Below are 10171 nucleotides of genomic sequence, written 5' to 3' on the forward strand. Positions count from 1 at the left end.
GTTAACTCTTACTTTCAGACCCCAGAAATCTCTGTGATGTTCTCAGTCTAGGTCATCTCTCTAGTAATGTGCTTCCATAGCTTTATACATCTGTCCTTCTTGGTGCTTAACACCCCTGCCATTTTCACTGTTTAGTGTAGTAATTTGACTATATCTGCTTACATCCCTGACCCTTAGTTTCAAGAGGCAAGGACCCATGTTTATGCCTGCCCACCTCCTTTATCCCAAGAACTTAGCACAAGACCTGACACATGACAAGCTCTCTGTATAATGTTACTAAATGAATGAAAGATGGGGATTAAATGAAAACATTGTGTGGAGAGCACTTAGCACTGCTCTTGGCATTAGTAAGCATCAATAAATATTAGCTATTGATTATGGCATTCGTCTAACTGTGGCCTTGGTGGAAGAATATTCACCCAAATCGTAAGTGTTCTTCTTACTTAGGTTGCCCCAAGTGTGTAAATTTGGGGGTAAATTAATCTGGAAGAAAATATAAACACAGATACATGCATGTCTCCCAACGTGACGAGAGGGTTTGCCCTCACTTGATGCCGGCACTTCCTGGAAGTAGAACATGGCATCAGGGAGAAGACTGTCCCTTGAAGGCTGGAGGGACCCATCCATGCATGGGTCCAGCCCCAGGCCCAGACTTTCCTCTCACCTCTGATCCATGCACAAAGGGAGCTGTAGATGTAGGCAGAGATCATTCTAGCATTTAGAGCAGTTTGGGGAGCACTGAGCTGCCCTTTAACAAAAGTTCCTCCCAAAGTTTGAAATACCAGCTCAGCCTACATGTCTTGGCAACTCCCCTCTTCTCCAGCAGCCTTTACCTTTTCGTCTCTTCAAAGCATTTCCACAGAAGACCAGTGTCCACAGGAGTTTTAGAGACTTTATTTATGTATAAACAATTTAAACACTTTGCCATAAATTATCTTTGCCTGTCCCTAGTCTTTGCTTAGCAGCAAATTAAAATTAATATAAAAACTCGATGAACAATTCATACATGTATATTACAAAAAAGTTCCTGTACCAAAGTTCTTATTAGACTTTTTTTTATTTTTTGTTTTTTGTTTTTTTGTTTTTTTGTTTTTTTTTAATTTTTTATTTTCTCTCCTCGTGGTGACTGTCATGTGATTGTCTCAGTTTCTGGACCAAACAAACACACTAATAATTTAAAATCTGAAACAGTGATTGTGCCTTGAGGCTTATGTATGTACAGGGTGATCTGAAGTGGTGCCCGTTAGCAAGAGTGTCACAATGCCACACCTCTACTGCAACTGATACCCACAAACTACGGAATCTAAACAGACTACACCCTGTAACTGCGTATTACTGTCCACAATGGAATCTTCAAAGACAAAAGAGTATGAAATTTATCTGTAGTGATTATAGCCACCATTTTGAATTAAATTTTACACTCTGCGCTCAAATAAATTAGCTCAGGCCGGACTAAGTTGGGGCCTGAGAGTTAAGTGCTGAACAGTATTATCTCGCTTTGATTTTTGATAGTAATTTCCTTTTTTTGTGTGTTTTTAGTTTTTTTTTTTTCTTTCTTTAAAAAGTATTTCCAGTGCTCACTCTTTCACTTGTATCCCCCCCCTCCCCGGTCGCTACACACAAATCACCCCCAAAGTCGTGTTTTCAATGCACCTGTATTGGTTGAAACGAAAACGTCTGTGGTATTTGTCCGATAAGCAGTCTGAATCGTTTTCCTCAGCTGCTCTGTGACGCGGGCCCTGGTGGCTGTGTCTGCGCTGCTCACGTGTGGATGAGTGAGGTAATAGAATAGGAGGCCTTCTCGTCTTCACGTCTCTGTTCTTCGGTCAGTGTGTACGTGTTTTGTTTTTTTGTGTTTTTTTGTGTGTGTTTTGTTGTTTTGTTTTTCTGTTCTCTTGTTCCTTTTAGACATTTTATGTCTTTTTTTTTTTTTTTTCCTGTGTAGACCCAGAACAAGTGGGTCATATTTTAGGGGAACTTGAAACATTTTGTGTGTGTGTGTGTGTGTGTTCATTCATTCGTTTGTTTTGTTTTCCTCAGAATTTTCAGCCAGGCTTTAGTCTACTTCAGGATGTGGGACTTCTTGCTTGGATAGTAGCATTTGAACTCAAAAAATGTGAGCTTTCTTGCCACTTGGTATCCTAAAGCAGCCCGGCCTTAGTGCCCCTGTTAGGTCTTCATCTCCTTAGGAGAGGAGATAACAGTTACTCCCGCCGAGCCATCCAGACGAGGAATGGCAGCAGATTATTTTGTTACCTCTTTCCCATCTCATTCTGTCTTAAAAACTGGATGTTGCTGCTACTGTCTGCAAGCTCTGGGTATTGCTCTACAGGAAGCACGTAATACCCCTCATAACCTTGCACACGTCCCGTGCTCAGGAGCTGCTGCTTCTCACCCTCAGTCCACAGGCGGCTCCCCTCTCTCCCATCCCTGGCTTTCTGCTGCTCCTTGGCCCAGGCAGTGCCCAGGGCCCTCTGTCTTGCCTGGTCCAGGACACGGGCCTTCTCTTCATCCAGGGTGTCGAGGGTGAGGCCATAGCGGATGCTGAGCAGCAGAGTGGAGTACTGGAACTCAATGTTGGTGAACCTTCGAGTCCTGCCATTGACCAGCAGTGTGGGCTGCGACACGGTCACATTCACCCCACTCTCTAGCACCTTGCGGCCGATGGTGGTGCCCAGTGTGACCAGGTCGCCGTCCGCCGAGCCGATCTTCACAAAGTAGTGGGTGTCCTTGCCTTCGATGCTATAGTGCATCTTGTCCAGGTAGTAGGCATTGTTCAGCACAGAAGCCACCTTGCGGCTGTCCTCGCTGGCAATGCTGGACACGCCGGTGGTCACTTGTCCTTCTTTGATGGCAAACATGATGCCTTTGCCGATGATGGGTGTGGTGGTGGCAAACCAGTGGCCTGCTTTCTCTCGGATGTTGGCATGGAGCTTTTTAGAGATGACTTGCCCTTCCAGAGCCATGAAGGCCTGATTATGCCTCTCGGTTGTCTGCTGGACACCTGTAATGAGCTGTGGGCAGAAGAAAACACAGAAGGCTGAGATGATGGTCCAGGCAGCTCTTTTCATGGGCCAAGAAGCTCATTAAAAAAAGGGTCAGAAAGGGGAATACTTGGACTCCCTGCAAGAACCAGTCTTATATCTGTAACGATATGAGCTAATACAGTCCTACGTTTTGAAACTAGCAGAGGCTGGCTGGTTCCCAGTGCTCTGATGGTCTGACCTGTCTGCCTTGTAACTGTGACCCTAACTAAAAAGATGGTGCAGAGGTTTGCCACCTTGTTGACATCTGTACCCGGGCCTACCCACTTACCATGTCTCTCCATTATTGGAGAAGAGAGAGTCACTCTGCCCTCGGATGGTTTGGCAGCTGCCTTGCACACTTCAGACCTAGGACTATCCTGACCTGAAGGGCAGGGTGTTTGTTTGAGAAGCTATGAGCCCTGCTGCTGTGACCTAGATTTTTTTCGAGGCCAGTGCCCTGAGCATTCATTAACTTCTTTGGGTTAAGACCTTGCTACTCAAAACATGGCTAGCAGCAGAGGAATGGCTGGGACCTGCCTTGTTAGAAAAGCAGAATCTCAGGCCTTATTCCAGGCCTACTGAGTCAGAAGCTACATCTTAATGAGACATACCCTAGGTGGTTTGTGTGCATATTAATGTTTCAGAAGCACCAGACTAAGAGGTTCTGGCATTGTGGGCCAGAGGGAATATCCCCAGGCTTTGAGTCATTTGCTTTGGATCCTAGCCCTGGTTTTGCAGAGGGACGAAATCACCATTATCTCCTTGGCCTTGAGCTCTCTACTCACAAATTACAACTCATCTCAATTGGTGGTTGGGGGACAGGCTGGGATAATGGAAGAGGCTGTGTTTGGGAGGTAACAGCACTTAGATAAATGAGAGAAATGATGGCTATTCATCCACTGAGTGATCCCCGAAGGGCACAACTAAGAGAACGTTGTTCTCAATTACCCACCAGCTCTTCCTTGTCTTCTCTAGTTACACAGTGTGGATGATTATTCAGAGCAGCTGAGACCTTTCAGACTTTTATGTTGCTGGGCACTGTTCTGTAACAGGGGTTATCTGAACACTTGTTGCCCACCCCTCCAGCATCTCTGCAGCACCCAAATGGAAACTGACCACCTTTCAGTCATCACTGAAAGACCCAAGCACAAATTATGTTCTGAAAACTCAATCAGTATACATTTGAGCCATAAAACGCTGAGGTTTTATGTCAGGCATAAAAATGTTCTTTAATGGGATAGAAACTGCAAACCACAGTTATATTACGTCCCATAAAAGCCAATAGGGTTATGATCTTATAGGTAGTGCAGATGGTAGGTTGCTGCTAGATTTCTTGGTGCTGTTATTAATCAAGGAGTGACTCAAGGGTATATACTGAACAGATAATGATACCACAATTAAGGCAATAATTGAGGTTGGGAAGAAATATGTGTTGTGCCAGACAGGTGACAGCCCTGACATTCACTTTCCTGAGAAGTCACAATGTTTCAGGCACCTTTTTATACCCAGCTCTGATATTTTCCTTCTCCTACTGACATGCCCTTGGCTCCCATGTAGTTCTGTCTGCAACAGGGAATGAGGACAATCATTCAGATTCTTGGCAGGAACCTCTGCTTACCTGTCCATTCTCACTGGCTTGACTCTCTGACAATTCATAGGGAGGAGGCACGAAATACATTTTGGCTCTTGGGAAGCCAGGAATTATGTTGCTAAGCTGAAATCCAAACATCACAAGCCAGCTTTTCACATCTATGGTGGAAACAAAAATAAAGATTTCTGAATCATGATGGACAGAAGGCAGTGATCTTAGAGAGAGAACAAAACAGAATGGGTGGTTGGGTGTGGAGTCCAAGAGGGGAGGGAGGCAAGAGCTTGTGAATATCTCCTGGTCTGGACCCAGGGCTGTTTTACATGGGTCCTAGGAAGGATGTTCTTCCAACCTTGGTCACTTGATAAGCCCCATGTGGTGATGTAGGAGGCCTGTGTTGACATAAGATCTAGTTTTGATTCCCCTTACTTTGTGACGTTGGTAAGTTCCTGCCTTCTCTAAGTTTCAGGTTCTTCAGATGTTAATTGGGATGATAACTAGACCAATGTTGTTGGGTTGTTTGACGGCTGAAGGAGAAATCCACGTAAAGGACTTGTCACAGTGCCTGGGACATAGATTGCTCAATAAATATGAACTACACTTGGCAAGTATTTAAGGAAGCATCTGTTTTAGGCCACTCAGTGTGTTTGGAAGCTGGAGGCACAATGATCAACTAGATGGATAAGTGATGATTATTAACACCATGCAAGACATTGGCAGGAGCAGGAGACTGTCCTGAGGCTGGCTCATTATGGAAAGGGCGTTCCAAAGGCATATGGAATGCCCAAAGTCTTCTGGTTCCTGAGACCCTTCTTTTCAGGTAGCTACTCTGCAGAGAGAGGCCAGGAGAGTGCTCTTGCATGCCCAGAGTAAGACTTCCCCTCCCTTGCCAGGGTCATGACTGAGTCCCTTGCTTTGGGAATTCTATCTCTTGTCACATGGTCCTGCTATCCCTTGAATGATTCAGGCTCTCAGAGTAAGACTGTGGCCCACAGGCTGCCTTTCCTCCTTCCACAGTGACCAGTAGAGAGCCTTGGACATAAATCCCTTGCAGCACTTAAAGCCTCACCCATGCCATCATCCTGGAGTCCAGCAGGAATCTCCCTTTTCTACTCCTTATCCCTATTTATAATGGGCACCCCAACATCATGCCCTGTGTCTCCCCACTTCTCCTACCATTGCTGGGCCAGGAGGTATAAGTGCTACTTGTTGCAGTCATTACTGACCCCTGGGCCACTCACTCACCTGCATTTCTTGGTGATTTCCTGCTCCAATGTCCTCTCTGTTTCTAAATTTGTTCTTAGTGATTTCATTATATAAGCATTGGTCTTTTCAACACTCTGGCCTCTTCATTTCTTTGATGACCCCCATCCCCATATTCATCCTCTGGACCCTGTCATCACCAATAACTCTGATCTCCCATTATCTCAATTTCATGCACATCACCCCCTGACCACCACCTCGACTCTTTCTAGTTTACTCCTTTTTGTGACCCAACACCCATGCTCCTCGATCCTCTCTCCTCCTCCCAGGGACCTTCAAAACATCCTGACCTTCTTGTCCCTATTCCTCAACATATTGGTTTTTTTCCTTACCTAGCACATATCCACAGCCAATCATTAGAGTCATTCCTTGTATATGTTCTCAGATCCTGTGTCCCGTTCTCACTTTATCACTTGCTTGGTGAAATCACAATTTTTGTTAAATTCACGTTTGCCCATTCCTTATTTGGACATGTGCAGCTGAATGTGGCTGGAGAACAAATTTAACTGCACTGACTGGTGTCCCTTAAAGTTCCTGACTGTGAACCCCAGTTGTGCCTTCCTGCTGCCTGACAATGTTCCCTCTATCAGTCATTGTCCCATTCTGCTGGGTGATGTTACATTTCTCCTCTCTCCAACACTCTCAACATCTGCTTTCCCTTCTCATTAGAGCAGCTGACATTGTTTCCTATTCTGAAAACAAATACAACAAAAGCCCGATGCAGCCAGAGGGGAATTCCCCTGAACTCTCATCACATATTCCTTGCCTTCTTCTTGTTAATCTAGATGAGCTGTTGAAGTCAACCTTCTGTGCGTGCAGTAGGTAGCATCTTTTCTCGCCCACCCAAGAACATCACTCCAGCAACTCACTCTCTCCCCACCATGGCATCAAGTTATCACCTCTTCCAATGGATCAACCCTGACAGCATATAAACATGCTACCAAATGTCTACACCTTAAAAAAAATTCCTGGGGTACCTGGTGACTCAGTTGGTTAAGTGTCTTGATTTTGGCTCAGGTCATGATCTCAGGGTTTGTGAGATTGAGTCCTGTGTTGGGCTCTGTGCTGACAGTACAGAGCCTGCTTGGGATTCTCCCTCTCCCCCTCTTTCTGCCTCTCCCCAGCTTGTGCATGCATGCTCTCTCTTTCTGTCAAAATAAGTAAGTATTCATATTAAAAATTTATGTTAAAAATTATATTAAAAAAAGAAATTTCTTTCATGTCCGTTCTTCTCCCATTTGCTACCATCCTTTTCTTTCACCCTCCTTGATCAAAACTTCTCAAGATAAAAATAATTCTCTCCACTTCATGTCTCTCATTCTCCTTTGAACCAGACTTTGTCCCCAACTACTCCACTGAACCAATTCTTATAAAGGTCATGAATGACCTCCATATTGCTAAGTCAGATGTTAATCTTGGGGCCTCATCTTATTTGACTTATCAGAAATACTTGACAGGTTGAATGCTCCTGCTTTTATTGTCTTCTTGGCTTTCTGTCCAACACATTCACTTGCTTGCCCTTCTTCTGTGGTAGCAATTCCTTATCCCTTTTTGGTTCCTCCTCATCTGCCTCCTGATCTCTTTAATGTTGGAATGCTCTAGACTCCGCCTGTGAACATCTCCACTGTATCTACTCTCACAAACATGGTGATCTTATCCATCCTTAGGGCCCTAAATACTATCTAAATGCTGATGCTGACTCCAAAATTTATATTCCCATCCTGTATCTCTCCGTGAACTCTAAACTAATGTATCTAATTACATTTCAAACTTTTGTCCAAAACCGAACCCCTGAACTTCCTCTCTAAACCTGTACCATCACAGACTTTTCTATCCCAGATAACGGCCACTCCATCATTCCAGCCACCATCCTTGACCCCTTTCTTTTCCTTGCTCTCCACGTCTAAGTCCATTGATAAATCCTTTACTTTTTTATTGAGGTAATATTCCCATAACATAAAATTCATCATTTTAACCATTTTAATGTGCACAGTTCAGTGGCTTCTAGTACATTCACAATGTTGCACAACCATCATTACTATTTAATTCCAGAACATTTTCATCACCTCAAAAAGAAGCTTTACACCTATTAGCAGTCATTCTACATTCTTCTTTTCCCTCAGTCCCTGACCACCACCAAACTGCTTTCTATCTCTGCACATTTGCCTATTCTGGACATTTTTTTTATAAACACAGTCATACAATATGTGACCTTTTGTGTCTGGCTTCTTTCACTTGGCATAATGTATTCAAGGTTCATCCGTATTGTAGCATGTACCAATAGTTCATTTCTTTTTATGGCTAATAATACTCCATTGTTTGTATATACCACATTTTCTTTATCCATTCATCAGTTAATGGATATCTGGGTGTATTTTACTTATTTATTTTTTTCACTGTTGTGAATAAGCCTTCTATGAATATTTGGGCACAGATTTTTGTTTGAAAACCCATTTTCAGTTCTCTTGCTTGTATACATACTTAGGTGTGAAATTACTGAGTCATAGGGTTAAATCCTTTACTTTTACTTTTGAAACAGACCCAGAATCTGTGTCTACTTCTTGTCACTTCACCACATTGACCTTGGCCCATCATCCTTCACCTGGACTTCTAACTGGCCTCCCCACTTCCACCTTTCTGTCCCACATACCTTATCAGCATAGCAGCCAGAATGAGCCTTTATTTTTTTATTTTAGGGAGAGTGAGAGAGCATGAACAGGGGAGAGGAGCAGAGGGAGAGAGAGGAAGAATCCCAAGCAGGCTCCATGCTGAATGCAGAGCCTGACATTGAGCTCAATCCTATGACCCTGGGAAGATAACCTGAGTTGAAATCAAAAGTCGGACACTCAACCAAATGAGCCACCCAGGCGCTCCCAGAATGAGCCTTTAAACCTGGGACAGACCATGCCATTCCTCTGCTGAGAACAATCTAGGAAACCCCCTTTTTTTTTCTCAGTGAAGAAGCCAAAATTTTCCTACTGTCTTTAAGGGCACTTACTCATTATCTATTGGACCTCACATCTCTCTTTCTCTTCATTGCTCACACAGCTCCAACCTTGCTGCTGTTTCTTGAACATACCAGGCACACACTCATCTTGGGGCCTTTGCCCCGACAAGCTCCTCTGCCCAGAGTGTACTTCCCTAAAAGTAATTTCTGGCTCTCTCACCCCTTGTTTTGTTTTGTTTTGTTTTTCTTACAAATAGTTTATTGTCAAGTTGGTTTCCATATAACACNCTCTCACCCCTTTTAAGTCTTGTTCAAATGTTGCCTCTTCAATAAGGTAACCCAACCACCACATTTAAAACCTGCCCCCCTTCTCCACCACCAGCAATGCCAAGTCACCTTACTCTATTCATTGTTCCCACTCCTTGTCCCTAAAGTAATCACATTCTGACATGCTATATCATTTGTTTACTTATTGTTTACTGTCTGTCTCTCTCACTTAGAATATAAGTTCCATCAGGGCAGGGAAGTAAAAGTTTTTTCCACTGATGCCCTCCCAGGTCCTCCAATAATGCCTGGCACAAAATAGGTGCTCAGTAAGTATCCACGGAGTGAATGAATGAAAGAACACTGAATATATGTGGCAAAAGCTGCCTTGACTAGTGTAAGTTTGACAGAGGAACTAACAGTACCTGTCTGAGAGCATGATTCTGAAGAGGTTAAGAAGACATAATGACCTCCTGCCCTGGGACTGCTGTAAGGGGTTTAATGTTAGCTTTGCTACTAAACATATAGGCCTACAAGAACCTCCTGATGAGAGGGAATCTGGGATCCACAGTCCACCCATCATCCTTGGGCACAGACTAGTTCCTTCAATAACTTGGTAACTACTCTTTCAGTGGTAGCCCATGGAAGAGTCATTTCAGAATATAGGTTTGCAGTTGCCTTAAAAAGTGTGTATGCATAAAGCAGAGAGAAGCCTGGCTCTAATCCAGCAATGATCATATATTTACAGAGCACCTATTCTGTGCAAGGTAGATGCTGACTGCTGTGGAGGATGAATTTCCCAACTTTGGATATTCATGGTTACTCATTGCAATTGTTTTGCTGTATCCAGGTATCACCTATAGTAGTATGTAGTCACTGATTAAAAAATAAATTTGCTTGTTCCATTTAAGTCCATTTAATTTTTATTAAAGTTTTTTATAATTTTTATAAAAGTTTATTTATTCATCTAAGTTTGTTTGAGAGAGATAGAGCACGAGTAGGGGAGGGGCAGAGAGTGAGGGAGAATCCCAAGTAGGCTCTGTGCTGACAGCCTACTGGGGGGGGGGGGGGGGGGGCAAACTT

General features: G+C 43.7%; 1 protein-coding gene across 2 annotated transcripts in view; it reads right to left on the reverse strand.

The window, feature by feature from the left end:
• Positions 1–874: 874 nt before the first annotated feature.
• Positions 875–10171, reverse strand: part of TENM2 (teneurin transmembrane protein 2) — a 3267991-nt gene continuing 3258694 nt past the window's right edge. For both annotated transcript variants that reach the window (XM_077757352.1, XM_077757353.1), the window contains 2 exons: positions 4645–4775; positions 875–3014 (listed from right to left, as the gene is read on the reverse strand). In XM_077757352.1, the coding sequence (XP_077613478.1) occupies positions 2253–3014; positions 4645–4775 (893 nt within the window). In that variant the 3' untranslated portion in view covers positions 875–2252. The remainder of the gene's footprint in view (positions 3015–4644; positions 4776–10171) is intronic.

Source organism: Crocuta crocuta, unplaced genomic scaffold (genome assembly GCF_008692635.1).
Source record: "Crocuta crocuta isolate KB4526 unplaced genomic scaffold, BGI_CrCroc_1.0 scaffold131, whole genome shotgun sequence".
Classification (NCBI taxonomy): domain Eukaryota; kingdom Metazoa; phylum Chordata; class Mammalia; order Carnivora; family Hyaenidae; genus Crocuta; species Crocuta crocuta.